Here is a 16,233-nt window from a genome sequence, read left to right on the forward strand (position 1 = left end):
TTAAAGGGAATTAAAAAGAACAACAAAATAAACTTGCTGTTTGATACATTACTGTTGATTAGGAAAACTTAAGAGGAAATTCATCTCAAATTTATGTTCATATAATATAAATTGGTAAAATACCAAAATGATCATTCCTAGATGTTATTACCATTTGTCACTGGCACTATTTTAAAAGGGATGGCTCATGTCTATCTGAGATCATGAAGGAAAAGGCAAGCCAGTCCCAGGCAATTATAGCTCAGCAACGGGGATTCAGCTAGAACAGTCTCACCTAACTGCCAAGATTGGAGAACAATAAAAATTAAAGTAATCTTATACCATTTTTTAAAGAGGGATATTGTAGCTATTGTTCCTACAAAAGCAACAGGCAAATGCTGTGGAATTCTGCTATCATCTTTTCTGTGAGGCACTTTAAGAGGAAACAATGACTAAGCAGAAGAAAAAATAGTTACATTTGGAGACTATTTCTGTATAAAACACATTTGTTATGTCTGGGCAGAAATAATTTCCTTTTTTGTTATTTATATTTCTAAATTACCTTTCTCAAGAGGATGTTAAAGAATCTAAACACTTGGAAGAAACATTAATGTTCCTTAGTCCAACTATTCTCAAGTTTAGGAATCCCTTTAAAACTGACTTTTCATACAATGATCATTCAAGTTTTCTACGAACATTTCCAGCTTACTATTTCACCAGGCAAGCCAAAATAGCTGTTGGACAGCTCCAAGGATTAGACTTTTTTTTTTTTTTTTTTTTTTTTTTTTAAATCAGGACTATAGTTTACAACAGAGGTTCACAGCAGAGCCTGAATTTGAATCCTAGCTCCAATAATTATTAGCTTAGTGGATTTGGGCAAACCTCTAAAGTAAAAATAGCACTATTATTTAACTAATAGGATTACTGTGAGCATCCAATGAGATAATCTATAAACTACAATTTCTTTTTGTGTTTCTGAATATATTTTATAATTAAAGATTTTTTAAAGAGTTATTGTTACTACAATGTCTACTATAGCTGTTGGTATTATTATTAAAACCTGCTTACTAAAAAAACAAAAAAACAAAACTCCTATTCCTTAAATCTAATATTCCTTTTCAGATTATAATTAAGAAGTCAGAATTTCTTAACCACTGACCCACATGACTTCTTTTTTACTTTCATTCATCTTATGTATTGCTGTCAAAATCCATTTTCTTAAGTGCATTTTAGGATCCAAGATTTCTGCTTAAAGGATTTCAGTGTTTCCATGTTGCTTACTGAATTAAATAAAAACTCTTCATCATGGCTTCCAAAGCTTTTGCAATAGGTCTCTATCTTCATAAAATTATGTACTTTTAATATACTTACATAACCTAGGCTTCAAATTCAAATACTCTGTTCCTCAGCAAGTCCCGTCTCTTTTTGCTTTGTGACTTTACTAATGCTATTCCTTCTACTGTTATAACCTCCAATAGTCCCATCCCCTAACTGAGCATGTTCAAGTACTATGAAGGTCACATCCATGTCATTAAATTCATTTATAAAAACTGTAAATCCTTTCTTGTTTCTCTCAACACTAACAATAAAATTTCTCTCCCTTTAAATTCCCAAAGCATGTTGTTCATATCACTCAAAAGCACTTATCTGATTCTCCATTTGACCAAAGTCAATTCTTTATTCCTTTCATTTATTAGTTATTTACCATGTTTTGATCACTATGGATATAAAGATCAGTTAGGCATGGTCTTTATCCTCAAAGCTTATAGTCACTAGATTTAAAACAACATTAGCAATAATAGAAACAACATATTCCCATCTGATTCAAACCCTCATCAGATATTACAGATAGATGTTAATTTAAGTGACTATGAACTATTTTATTCCGTGTCTTGTCCATATGTCATATACTTTGGACAGAGTAGGAGGTGTACACACTCTGATGACTACAGAACTCATGCTTTTAGCTTATATCTGTCTTCTAAGCTTGAAATCCACAAATGCAATTATCAGATTAATATCTCCAGTGGAATATTTGGACACTACTTCAAATTTTAACATGTATTCAGAAAAACACCTGTTACCTTATTCCTCAAAACCTGGTCCCTTTCCACATTTCCTGCATTTATGAGATGGATCTACCAATCAACAGTCATATATGCCAGAAACTCAGAGTCATCCTTGATATCTTCTTCATTCTACTCTATAACCAAATCCACAAGGAAGTCCTAATACTTCTACCTGCAATTATTTCCAAATACATTTTTTCCTCTTACCTCCATTACTAGTCTGAGCTACAATGCTATTTACTTGGACTAACATCACCTATTTCCTGCTTTTAGGTACCCACCCCTATTTGTTTCTTTCACATTAACAGACCCCAATTTTGTTGGGGCTGTCAGTGTGCTAAAAACTCCATTTCCTATTCTCTGTAGTAGATGAAGATTCTGTTCAATGACATGTATATGGAAGTGTTTTTGTAGGTCCTCTAAGATAGTCCCCATTGAGGCAACTCTTCACCTTTCCTCTTTTTTCTGCTCTGCTGTTGCATCTAGTGATGCTGGGGGTGACCAGACAATGCACGATCACTGACCAACTATGATGTAAAAGTCAAGAGAACTGTAAATATCCGAGCTGGTTAACCAGCATAACTACTGCCTATCTCCAGACATCTCACTCAGCAAGAAACACAGAAGTTACTTGTTCAAGCTGCCGAACTTAGACTCTGCTATTCACAGCCAAGCACAATTCCTAATAATACATGGGTCTCTTGGAGTCTACTCTTGTCCTTCTCCAAGTAGCTGTCCACTTTGCAGTCAGTGGTCTTTTTTCAAACTGCAGTTCCACTCATGGCATTCCACATATTAGAACTTCTAATGGTTTCCCATTGTTCTAGGATAAAAACCAAATTTTTAGTGTGGTCAACAAAGCTCTTCATAGGCTGGACCCTGTCAAAACCCCTTAGCTTTATTTTGTATGAGCTTTCTTCTTGTTTTCAATATCTGAGTTACATTGGACTTTTCAGAATAATTAATACATCATGACACCTTCCACCATGTGGATAGCATGAAACTAAGAATAGCAGTTCTCCAGGTTAGGATGGTTACTTTCACATTTGGGGTGTAGCACTGACCCAAGTGAAGACTTTTTTAGGTTTTAATTAGGAATTAGCTTTCAACAGATGCTGAAATGCTGAATCTTCTCATCTTTCTGCTGAGCCAGTTTTCAAATCTGTTTTAAGAAGAAATTATCCTTATAAACCCTTGTAGGTAGGAAGGTGGTTCTTTGTACGCCATGCTAACAACATCATTGTTTTCTTGCTCAGTTTTCTACATCCAGAAGTGCCCTGGGCTGTGATTCTATTGCTGGGTTCTTGAATTCCTAGGGAGCATGCTTTCCCCCTTTCCCTCTGCCACATGTTGGACCAGGCCATATGTCACACACATAGTAGGTGTATAGTGATTATTTGCTACATGATGACTGGAAACATGGCTGGACCATAATGTATAGGCAATAGTTCATACTTAATATGGCAATAATGTTAGAGAGCACATTTATATCATCTCTTGTTATTCCCGAGATCCTGTGAATTGGTGTACAGGGATTTGTTATTCTAGCCTTCCTTACCAAAACACATTTTATTCTGTCTTTTGTCTCTAAATACCCTGGAGTACCTCCTCCACTACGAACCTTCATTGTAAGGAACATTCTTCTATACCACAGTCTCTTCTTTGTTTATTTAAATAGTGTTCTGCCTCCCTCTACAGTTAAAACTCCCTTTAATCCAGCTAGAAAGCATCTAATTCCATTCAGTTCAATCCAATGGATAAATATCACCTGTCAAATGCTAAATCTTGGGAATACAGCAATAGGTAAGGTGGATACTTCCCATGCCAGAGCTTAAATAAGGAGGAAGCAGACTTGTTACACAAATGATTAAATTGGTATAAGTACTGTGAGAAAGATTACAGGGCATTCTGAAAATACATGCTAGCCCCATGCCAAAATTATTCTTATCATTCTTTGTGAGGTATATTTTGTTCTGGAAGAGCTTGAGGTTTTACCTACATTGTAGTGAAAAAACAAACAGAACTCCCCCAAAATAATTAATTATGGAAAGAGTTGATCTCTTTCATCTTCAGTTCTCTCCCAAAGTCAAAAATTTTGACTTCAAGTAAAAGATGTGTTTTCTCTTTATATTACTTGTTCGCATGTAGAACACGGTATTATACATTTCAAATATTTATTTTTTCTTATTTTTTTAAAAGATTTTATTTACGTATTTGACAGAGATCACAAGTCGGCAGAGAGAGAGGGAGGAGGAAGCAGGCTCCCTGCCAAGCAGAGAGCCCGATGTGGGGCTCGATCCCAGGACCCTGAGATCATGACCTGAGCCGAAGGCAGAGGCTTTAACCCACTGAGCCACCCAGGTGCCCCTCAAATATTTGTTTTAATGCACACAATAGTAAATGGAACTAGACTACATGAAATGACTATTATAACAATAATCTATAGATTGGATCATTTGAAAAGACTGTTTGAAATAGCGTAAAGTAGTATAAATATCACTCTTTTCCATTAAACTGGTATTTATCAAGAGCTTTAATTCTTGAATAAACTTAAAAATCTACTTATCAGGGTGCCTGGGTGGCTCAGTGGGTTAAGCCTCTGCCTTCGGCCAGGTCATGATCTCAGGGTCCTGGGATGGAGCCCTGCATCAGTCTCTCTGCTCAGCAGGGAGCCTGCTTCTCCTTCTCCCTCTGCCTGCCTCTCTGCCTACTTGTAATCTCTCTGTCAAATAAATAAATAAAAATCTTTAAAAAAATCTATTTATCAATTGGTTGTATGATTTTGTTAATGAATAATGTTTTATGAGTGGGAATTTTCATCTTTTAGATAGATAAGAAACAAAATAATTTAAATTTAACATGCTTAAGGTAAGAGTAAACCCAGGTAAATTACAAAACAGAAATATGAAATACAACGAAGTTTTTACAAATTTTATCCCCATAAAAAGTGATTCTAAGAATTACACATACTTACTAAATATTTATTGTCACTTATTTCCCAACTATTGAAAGTTTACATACCCAGGACCTTAAGGATAAAGTGTTTGTTGACTTCTCCAGCTTCATTTGAGGCAATGCAGATGTACCTTCCTGAATCTTCAGTCTCTGCTTTGTTGAGCTGAAGAACCATTCCTTGAGTGCTTATTGTCAGACGGGTATTAGGACCCAGAGGCTGGCCATCTCTAAGCCAGGACATCCTGGGAGTTGGGGTTCCATCTGTAAAGCATGTCATGGAGGTAGAACTACCCTTGACTATTGTGATCTCCTCTGTTCCCATTGCATTGTCCAGATTTGGTGGCACTACACAGAAAATAAAATGGGTAAAATTTACACATCTATTCTAATTTGAGACCAATTTAGATTAAAAACTTTTTTAATGGTTCAGGTAATTCTATAGTGTTTCTATGATTTACTTTAAAATACAGAATTTAAGATAGCATATTAATAACTTCTGATTATTTTATAAAAACAGGTATTAGATAGGTTCATTATTAACCTTCCAAAATATTAGCAACAAAACCTCAGGATGGTTTTCTTGTAGAGCATATAAAATTTAAATGAGCTTTAAGTTTTGGCCATTTTTTAACTTTTTAGGTTTGTCTCTTTAATTTGTTACAACGTATATTATAGTTTCAGAAGTATATTCTCAACTGTTGTATGTAGGATAAAGAAGATAATACCAGTTTCTAGAGTAAGTTTTATATAATCCAAAAAATTAATTTGTAGATTATAGTAAATAGTTACTTAACTGTTCTGAGATGTCCTTGGGGATTTAGAAATTTGGACCACTAAACCTTAATATTTCAGAAATGGAATGTTTTTAGTTCTCTGTCTACACACACACACACACACACACATACACACATATTCATGCATATCTTAAATACTCAAAATGAGCCACTAATATTATTAGAAAATAGTCTGAACTTTCTCTTTGTATGAAAAGACTGGTCCATGCATCTGGATTGAAATGCTATTTTTAAAAATTTAGATTTGACTTAAGGCAAAACTCCAGGTTAGAAGAGTATTTAAACAGACAGTATATTCCAATACATACGGACCCTTTGGGAGAAAACACATTGCTTCCTAGTTAGCAAGATCCTATTTCACTAGTTCTTTCTGACAAGTCAATATCTAAATATAAGCTTGTTGCTTAATATTGTAAAGTACTAGGATCATCTTGGAGACATACCAAGAACTCGAAGGCTGTAATGCTTATTATCCACCCCAGCTCTGTTGGAGGCCACACAGGTGTACACGGCAACATCAGACACCTGAGCTCTCACAATCCTGAAAAACAATTTGACCCAATCATTCACAATTTAACCCCATTCAACATATACAAAGAAAATATTTCTGATTTATACACAGATTATGACTAATGCTGGGAAACTTTAGTTACAAAGTGTGTAACGATGCATCAAAAATACAGATGCCTGCAATGCAATTTGTTCCACAAAGCTGATTAGGCACAGAGAGCAAGCCATTAAAAATAGAACATAATTTAGGAGTGAATATTTTTCTAATATCCCTTAATAAAGAAGGATGCTAACATGAAAATCACATGACTGTAGTATGCAGCTCATCATCACTTTGCCACAGAAAGTTTTCTCTTGGAAATACATATGGGATAGAAAAACCTATTTTATACAAATTTACTAAAACATGAGCATTTAAATGAGAAAAAAAAATTCCATTTTATAATTGTTTCCTCCCTCTTCTAAAAAGATACCGAAAGTGAAAACTCAACAAACAATGGTAAAAATTTAGGAAAACACATTTCTTAAGCACCATTTAGATAAAGTTAAAGCCTATAAGCATAGTGACTTTATCCGTCTAGCAAATCACACTTAATAAAGCTGACCTGATAACCTGCCCTCCTGATAGCAACCGGATGTGGGAGGAGAGAGGCAGAGGAAGTCCATTCTTCAGCCAGTTTATCTGTGGTGGAGGTGTCCCTGTGGCTCTGCATTCAATATTTATTGAAGTATCCACCAAAGCCATTAGTTTCTCTGCTTCTTCTTTATTACCCCTAATTGCAGGTGGAACTAGGTCGTGCAGAAAATGAGAGAGAGAGAGAGAGAGAGAGAGAGAGAGAGGGGGTGGGGTGTGCATTACTAGTTCAAATCATTTCAACTACAGTTGCCCATACTGCTGCTTTTTATCCCAAAAGCAAATGGCCCTGACATCAGATTTTCAAACTAGATGTTTCAGCCACCTACTGCTGGACCTTCATTTCTACTGATAGGTTCCTAAAGTAGCAAAATCAAAAGAGAGTGAGATTTCATATTTACCATAGACATTCAAGTTAAAAATTCGGTCTTCTTCTCCAGCAGGGTTAGTAGCGACGCATGTGTATTTCCCCACGTTAGATGGGAGAGCTCCATAAATGTTTAATGTACTACCATCCACAGTCACCCTACAGGAAACATCATAATAAAGGCACTGAGATGATTTATGAGAAGCTAAGAGCTGGAAAACTTCCTCTGGGTTATTGTGCTCTTTAGAGAAATACCACCATAAAATGCATCTTCATCTTAAATATATAATGGTTCATATCTTTTTCACGAAGTATATGGAAGTCTATTAAAGGCAGAGCTAGTAAAACTGATGGAGATTTCAGGCAGTCAACTAAAATTCTACAGAACCAGATAAAATTCATGTTTTATAACCATTTCCTTACAAGAAAAATGGGAAATGAATGAAATCAGGTTGGAACTTCCCTTTCCAAATCAAAGATGTATTTTTCTCAAAGTTAGAATACTATTTCCTTAGTTACCAATATAAGGTTTGGGTTAAATGAAAATTATTCAAAAATTCTGGTATGAAATTTGAAGAATGTTATAATGAGAAACTAAAAGACATTCTATATTAAAAACTAACTATAAATGACTTAGTAATATTTTTAATGAGAATAGGATAGCTTAAACTGTGACAACTCAGTATTATGTACACATATATTTTGTAAAAATGTTCCACAAATTGCTAGTGCTTTTCCCTTGAATTACATAATAGTAAATAACTATACAGTTAGATGATCAAAGATATTTAAATTAAGATTATTGCATTATTGATTCCCTTCACAAGCTATTGTCAAACAAAATTTTCTATGTTTTAAAGAGAGATTAAGTGGCTTTCTACAGTATTCCTACAATAGTGATTTTATTAGAATCTTCCAATGTCAAAACTAAACACTCCATTTCTACCATATCATGTTATTAAATATGATATATTGTTGAAAGTATCAGAAAGCCCTTACTATATTGTTATTCCAACTCTACATAGTTTGTTGTATGGGTAACAAGTGTCAGTGGAAAATGGGATTTGGACAAATCACTACAAGGAATGAACTAGGTTATGATGGTACTGTCTCTTTTTTCAAAATGAGCCAAGCACTCATTCACTCATTGATGTTGATGGATATGGAAAACCTAAACACAAACACACACACACACACACATACACACATGTGCGCGTGAGCACACACACATACACTTTTGAGCAACTAAGGAGAATTTCTGTGTCCAACTCTTTAAAATTTTATCTTTTTTCTTTCTGAATACAATGAATTTGGTATTACTCATGTGAAATTTGAAGCTTAAAACATTGTAGAGTACCTTAAAATTAATGATGCAAAGATCCATTTAAATCATACCTGATTCTTTCTGTTTCACTCCTGTTTAAGGGCTTTCCATCTTTAAGCCACTGAAGAAGTGGGGTGGGAATGCCATTTGCATTGCAAGCCAGCTCAACGTTTTCGCCCTGAAGAACGCTGACTTCACTTGGAATTTCAGCACCAGCAATACTTGGAGGAACTTTGGGGAAATGATTAAGATTTTCATTAATGAGGCACAGGGTTATAAATTCTAACAAATAAAACAGAATCATAGAACAGTATGCCATTTTTTCCCTGTTTCTCCTAGATTGTGGTTCAATATCTAACCCTTATTACCCTATAAATTACTTTTAAATGAGGAAAAGGTCAAGAAATTGATTCAATATTCTCATTTTATTTGAATTTGATACAATTATTTAGTCATATGGACTAGTGACAAATCTACTTCATGGGGGCTCTTCCTGGCCAAATGAATCACTTTAAGATTAAATCCTCAATATAGTTCAGGAGAATGTTTTTCCAAATCTTGCCGTCAATGTCTGTGAAAAATATCGAAGTTGGTTGTTTCTCTCTTCATAATGCAATTTAAATATTGTTTATTCTGAACAATGGATAGGCTTGTTGTACATTTCAAGATCCAATCATTTCTATACTCTTTCTGGCCATCTTTGTTTTTCGCTTTAATTATTTGATTGAGAATAATGTATAATAAAAATATTGACAATGGTTTCAAGCAGAAACACAGTTGAATTCCTCTTCTAAATAACTATGGTAGCGTGCTGGAGGTAGCTCACACCAGCACACAAGACCCAGTTTTACACATCTTCCCTACTCACCATCTTCACTGACGTTACATTGGGAGCTTGAATTGGGACACAGTCAGGATGTTTATACCATAGAAACTGGCAAATGATTGGTTACAAGTCAGGACTTTTTTTTTATTTTTTTATTTTTTTATTTATTTGAAACAGAGAGAGATCACAAGTAGGCAGAGAGGCAGGCATAGAGAGAGGAGGAAGCAGGTTCCCCGCTGAGCAGAGAGCCCGATGCGGGCCTCGATCCCAGGACCCTGAGATCATGACCTGAGCCAAAGGCAGAGGCTTTAACCCACTGAGCCACCCAGGCACCCAGTCAGGACTTTTTTTGTCTGCAGTCAATTGTTAAATATTTACCAGCACATCAATTTACAGCCTCTCCAAGTCTCCTTTTAGTCATCCAGAATAATAATAATTTTATGAAATTTGTAGAATTTAGAGTTACTAAATTAGTCTAACCAGTGAGGGTTTTAATGAGACATACTGTAGTAAGTAGCTAATATATGACAGGCCCCATACACAACTTTCTAGTCCTGAGACATGAAAACATATACAGTCTGGTAAAATTTTTGGTCATACCACATTCTCCATGATTAGTACTTACTCTTTATTAATGCATTAAACAAAATTAAACCAATATCTGAATAGTTATTTTTCCCTTTTTGCTTTTAAAATCTCAAAAGCATCACTAATCAGAGAAACCACCAATAACCATAAACTTATTTCAATTTTTCTGTGTTTTTAATTTTTAGGTGCTGGATTTTTTTTTTTTTAAGATTTTATTTATTTATTTGACAGACAGAGATCACAAGTAGGCAGAGAGGCAGGCAGAGAAAGAGGGGGAAGCAGGCTCCCCGCTGAGCAGAAAGCCTGATGCGGGGCTTGATCCCAGGACCCTGAGATCATGACCTGAGCTGAAGGCAGAGGCTTAACCCACTGAGCCACCCAGGTGCCCCAAGGTGCTGGATTTTAATCTTATTTTGCAATATATATATTTATCAAATCATTGCATTGTGTACCTTGAACTTATACAATGTTATATGTCAATTATATCTTAATAAAATGAAAAAATAATATTTTTGAAGTTAGCTTTAGCAGAGCGCAAAACAGGTAGATAATAAATATTCACAGTTACTTCTATAATTTATGAGAAATTCTTTTCATAGTACCCGTAATAAAATTAGAGAAAACTAGCATTCAACTCAGTTTCAAGTTAGACTTCCATTTCAATTTAAACATCAGGCAAAAAAAGTAGCAATCAGATTTACTGAAAATCAAAAGTATGCAAAATTTTCCTCCAGTGCTCAATATTATGCTGGAATGTAGTAGGTGTTAATTAAGTTAATTAAGTGTTGGATGAACTAGTTCTCCTTATTCTCACCCCAAAATAGTGTAAGATTCATGCTTATTTGAAATTTACCCAGTCCCTGACCTGTAGTTAGAACACACTACAGTTCTTCATGAGTTAAATCTTACTTACATAAACATGAACAGATCTCTAGGCTTAGCTCAAAATAAGTTATACCAGATTAAAATAAATAATTCAATAGAATATATTCTATTAGAAAGTAATCATTTCAGTAAACATGAAGAATGGAGATTATGAAATTTCTATTATTCTTTTTTCCACAGTATGACCATTTTCATGAAAATATAAATATACTGATAAATGTAGGACCAAATATTGATAATATTTTTTGTGTATCTAAAGGTATTTTGTAAGTCACATCATTAAGCTGTAAACCCTAAGCTTAGACAGTGCTTATATCTTAACAAAACTGGGAAAAAATATCCAAAAAATCCAAAACAAAGGTATTTTGAATCAATTATAAATGAGCTCTTTTTTTGCCTAAGATTTTATTGATTCATTTGGGAAAGAAGGAGATAGCGAGAGAGAGCAGAGCTGGAGGGAAAGGAGGAGAGAGAAGCTCCCTGCTCAGTGATGGGGGGGTAGATCCCCGAACCCTGGGATTATGACCCAAGCTGAAGGCAGACGCCTAGCTGACTGAGCCACTCAGGTGCCTCTATAAATCATCTCTAGATGTAGCCTAATTATGTACTATAGATAGGATATAATAAAGAAACTGAAGGTAGATAAGAGTATACACCACATACCTTGTAGGGTTTAAAAAAACTAATGAATCCTTGAACACTACATCAAAAACTAATGATGTACTGTATATATAGGTTAACTGAACATTATAAAAAGAATAATATTTAAAAAAATTTTTTTAAGTAAGCTCTATGCCCGGGGTGGGGCTGAACTCATAACCCTGATATAGAGTCACATGCTCTACTGGCTTAGCCAGCCAGGACCACCCCCTATCCTACTTACCTTGAATTGAAAGAATGTAATTTTTCTGTGCTTTTCCCTCCATATTTGATGCAATGCATGTATAGTTTCCACTATCTGAATGCTGAGACCGAGCAATCTGGAGTTTGCTACCTCCAGACAAAATATGTACTTCGAGTGAGTCAGAATTTTCTAGAGGGGCCAACAAAGCAAAACAAAACATAAAAAGCTTGTCTTCTTAACAGTTCTACAATTCACCATAATATACACTTTTTTAAAAAAAGATTTACTTATCTGAGAGAGACAGAGTGCTCATGTGCCTACGAGTTGGGGGAGGGGCAGAGGAAGAGGGAGGGCTGAGCGTGGAGCCCCACATGCGGCTCAATCTCAGGACTCTCAGACCGTGACCTTAGCTTAAATCAGCTTAAATCAGGAGTCAGCCACTCAGACAACTCAGCTACCCAGGTGCCCCAATATATCCTATTTTATGTAATAAATATGTTTCTTAACAGTTGGTCCTTTATAGTTTCATTTTAAATGAGAGCCTACTTTGAAAAAGGAAATAAGAAAAAATCTCTATGTAATGAATAACCATCTTATGTATCTATTCTGTAAGTTTATATTTTATTCTATTAGGCATTTTGGACTAAACACAGCTAAAAGCAAAGTATTGAAAATGTGCTAGTTTATTAATCTAGTGAATTAAAAGCAAAAGAAAACAAAATAGAAAGATGCACAACTATATTACCTATGGGTTTGTGGTTCTTTAACCATGCTATTGTGGGAGGCGGGATTCCTGTGGCGTCACACGTCAAGGTCACAGGATTGCTGATTGTCTCGACAACCCCTTCATTTTCAGGCCCTTCGATACTGGGTGGCACTGTGAAAAGACGGAAGAAAATCACATGTCCTTTTTAAGCTAATTCAGGACACTTTCTCATTTGCATATCTGGGGGAAAAAGAGTTGTATTAGAGGCAGATGCTCACCATATACATTGAGGTGGAAATTTTTATCATCCCGTCCAGCTACATTTATAGCTCTACATACATACTGGCCTGTGTCAGACACCTAAAAGAAAAAGATACTATTGTATGTGCTCCATTAAGTTACAGATGACCAATCACACTGTTCCAGTGTAGATTAAATCATCAGTCATCTTTATGCTCCAATGCCCCAATCTAATCGTCTTCTACAATCCTGCTTTTTTTTTAAATATAAAAAACAAAAACAAGGTCAATAGCATTGATGAGGCTGTTTTTAAATAAAGCTCATTTCTCACTGTAGTAAAGGGAAGATGCAACTACAAATTCTTTCTTCCATAATCCCACCGAGTTATGACACACAAAAAAGAATAAAAGATGCACCTCAGCTTTCTGGATGTGCAGCATCTGTCCATCTGCTAAAATCTCCAAGTGAGTAGACTCTGTTATCATCTGCCCATTCTTATACCAGGTGATGACTGGAGGGGGGACAGCATTTGACTCACACTCCAGGGACACTGAGGTCCCCTCTCTTACAGTAACTACAGAAAGAGATTCACTGCCATGATCTTTAATGCTTGGGGGCACTGAGGGAGGGAAACAAGAACAGAAGGATGTCCTTTTCATTAAGATGCTCTGATAGAAAGTATCTAATACCAGTTTTAAAAGGAAAGATTTTTATGAGGAGGGTAAAGACAAACCATAAACAGTCAGGAAAACTTTTTTCTTGCTTTCACCAGCTTGGCTGATTGCTATACAAGTGTATTCGCCACCATCAGATACCTTTGCCCGAATAATCTGGAGAGTTCGACCACCTGTGGGCAAATACAATGCAAATTGAAGAGTGGCATGGAGGTTGTTTTAATAACTTAAAAAAAATTTTTTTAAAGAGTTTTATTTATTTGTCAGAGAGAGAGCAGAAGCTCAGAGAGCTGCAGGTAGAACAGGCAGAGCAGGCAGAGGGAGAAGCAGGCTCCCCGCCGAGCAGAGAGCCTGATGTGGGATTTGATCCCAGGCATGACCTGAGCCAAAGGTAGACGCTCAATCAACTGAGCCACCCAGGTGTCCCTGTTTTAATAACTTTTTTATCAATAAGATAAACAGCAAAATGTACCCTTTCTCTTACAGTAAAATTTCCTATGCAAAATGAAAGAATTGAATTAAATTGTCTTTGATCCTTCCTTTTCCATTGATCTCAGTATTTATTCTACTTCCTTATAAAGGAAGAAACTCATACATTTTTTTCTCTCCAGTAACCAAACGTAGAGAGTAGAACTATCTGATACAGGTTCTAGTGAACAAACAGTAATTGTACTATAATCAAAATACGTTAACAAGTATTTTCTGGGTTTAAATCTCCCACAGTGTAGAAGTGATGGTCTATCGGTCTGTTTATCTATCCTCAAGGAGCTTTAGGATTAATTAAAAACAACCAGTGATTTTATCTAATGAAAGCACTGCTTGCTAGTCTATCACGGAATTCCTATCAAGGAATTCCTATCAAGGAATTACTAAGCAATTTGTTCCTAAATGTCATAATTTCTTGAAAGTAGACCTTGCTACTGAACATTCCCACTGAAATAAAGCTATACGATCTTATCCTAATGGCCCCAAATGGATAAAGGGAAGCACTTCCCAATGTGAACACATAAGAGGAGTAAGACAAAAGTTTGGAAAGAGAGTTAAGTTGATGTCATTTGTACTGAGAAAAGTGAGAACGTTTTGTCCATCCTTCAAGATTAAGAAGTTCCTTACCGGGCACGATAAGAGCATTTGTATTTACTTTGATGGGCTGTTCATTCTTGAGCCAGCTGAGATCCGGAGGTGGAAAACCAGAGACCTCACAGGTCAAAGAGATGAAATTGTTCACCACAACAGTGAGATTTTCAGGGTTAGGACCAATGACACTTGGAGGAACTATAATAGCAAATATATTAAAAATGAAATCTGATATTATCAGTCATACATATTTCAATTCATTAATATAAATCCAACCACTATAGCCTGCTAAAGCACTGAGTTAATGACAGTTAATTATTTAGTGATCTTAGAACTCACTAATGCCTTTATCAAACTCATTTCCATCAGGTGTTTTTTTTTCCCACTTGAAAGAGAATACTAGAATTTTCAAAGACAGAATTATTGTGCATTTTATTTGTAAAATGTAGCTCACAGTTCTTAAAATGGTTTTGTCAATGTATAAAGAAAAACTTAACAGCATACGATCACCTAAGATGTGAGCGCGGACAGAACAAAGTCTAGAGCTTGAAAAACTAAAGTGTAATAATCAAGTAGAGAAGGAAGAACCAACAAAGTCAACCAGGAATGAGGGACTGGGAAGGCAAGATAGAAATAAAGTGTGTAGAGTCACAAAAGCCAAAGGAAGAGAATTTCTGAAAACGATCATGGCAAAGATGTCAAATGCACAGAAGAAAGAAAGATAAAGCCTAGAAAGTGCCTCTTGGACTTTAAAAGGATGCTATTTGGTGAATTCAGTGAGCAGATTCACTGGTGATGGGGAAGTGAAATTTGGAACACAGTGGTGGAAGGAGTGAGTGGGAGTGAGGAAATCAGACATTAGATATATACAGTTTGTAGAGAAATTTGCTTTGAAATTGGGTATAAAGTGAAGGAGGTAGCTGAAGGGAAAGTTTAGGTCTTAGGAAGACCTTTTTTGGTTTTGGTTTAAAAAGGGAAGAGAAAAATTTAAGTGCTATTGCAAAGGATCCAAGAAAGAGTGAGAATTTCATATTCAAAAAAAAAAAAGAAAAAGAGAGAGAGGAGATGGTATGAGAATTTTGAGGAGGAGGCAAGCAGGGAACTAGAGTAAAATTATTGGCCTTTGGAAGGTAGAGGAATGTTTCCATCTTCTTTTGTAACAATGGGAAGGAAGAAATGGCCGTTACAGATGTACCCTTGATTTGATGGTAGGAATTTGAGGCGGTTTCCTTGATTTGATGGTAGGAATTTGAAGTGGTTTCCAGGATACACCTTACCTTTTCCCGTAAAGCAGGAGGTGAGGGCATTTACTGGAAGTGAGAGGGGGCTATTATGGACTGAATATCTCTCCTTGTCCCCCACCCCCCCATTCCTATACTGAATATCCCTCCTTGCCCCCCCCATTCCTATACTGAAGCCTGGCCCCCCCACTGTGGCCATATTTAGAGAGGGCACCCTTAAGGAAGTAATTAAGGCTAAACGAGGTTATAAGGGTGGAGCCCTGATCTTATCAGATCATTGTCCTTATAAGAAAAGAAACCAGAGTTTCCCTGCTTTTCTGGCCCTGCATGCTCAGTAAAAAGGCCTTATGAGGACAAAATGGCCAAGTACAAGCCAGCAAGAGCCTTCGCCAGAAACCAAACCCTGCAGGAACCTTGATTTTGGACTTCCCAGCCTCCAGACAGTAAAAAAATACTTTTCTGTTGTTTAAGTCATGCACTCTCTGGCATTTTGTTATGGCAGTCTGACTCCACGAACCCA

General features: G+C 35.9%; 1 protein-coding gene across 1 annotated transcript in view; it reads right to left on the reverse strand.

Annotated features, from left to right (window-relative positions):
• Window positions 1–16,233, reverse strand: part of HMCN1 (hemicentin 1) — a 471,117-nt gene that overhangs the window by 85,712 nt on the left and 369,172 nt on the right. Inside the window, exons 58-68 of the mRNA XM_032862623.1 lie at window positions 14,509–14,670; window positions 13,455–13,568; window positions 13,138–13,340; window positions 12,760–12,841; window positions 12,521–12,652; window positions 11,815–11,964; window positions 8,704–8,863; window positions 7,343–7,467; window positions 6,913–7,096; window positions 6,241–6,338; window positions 5,070–5,348 (exon numbers count right to left, since the gene is read on the reverse strand). Of these exons, the coding sequence (XP_032718514.1) occupies window positions 5,070–5,348; window positions 6,241–6,338; window positions 6,913–7,096; window positions 7,343–7,467; window positions 8,704–8,863; window positions 11,815–11,964; window positions 12,521–12,652; window positions 12,760–12,841; window positions 13,138–13,340; window positions 13,455–13,568; window positions 14,509–14,670 (1,689 nt within the window). The remainder of the gene's footprint in view (window positions 1–5,069; window positions 5,349–6,240; window positions 6,339–6,912; window positions 7,097–7,342; window positions 7,468–8,703; window positions 8,864–11,814; window positions 11,965–12,520; window positions 12,653–12,759; window positions 12,842–13,137; window positions 13,341–13,454; window positions 13,569–14,508; window positions 14,671–16,233) is intronic.

Source organism: Lontra canadensis, unplaced genomic scaffold (assembly GCF_010015895.1).
Source record: "Lontra canadensis isolate GAN:19392208 unplaced genomic scaffold, GSC_riverotter_1.0 scaffold24, whole genome shotgun sequence".
NCBI classification, from domain to species: domain Eukaryota; kingdom Metazoa; phylum Chordata; class Mammalia; order Carnivora; family Mustelidae; genus Lontra; species Lontra canadensis.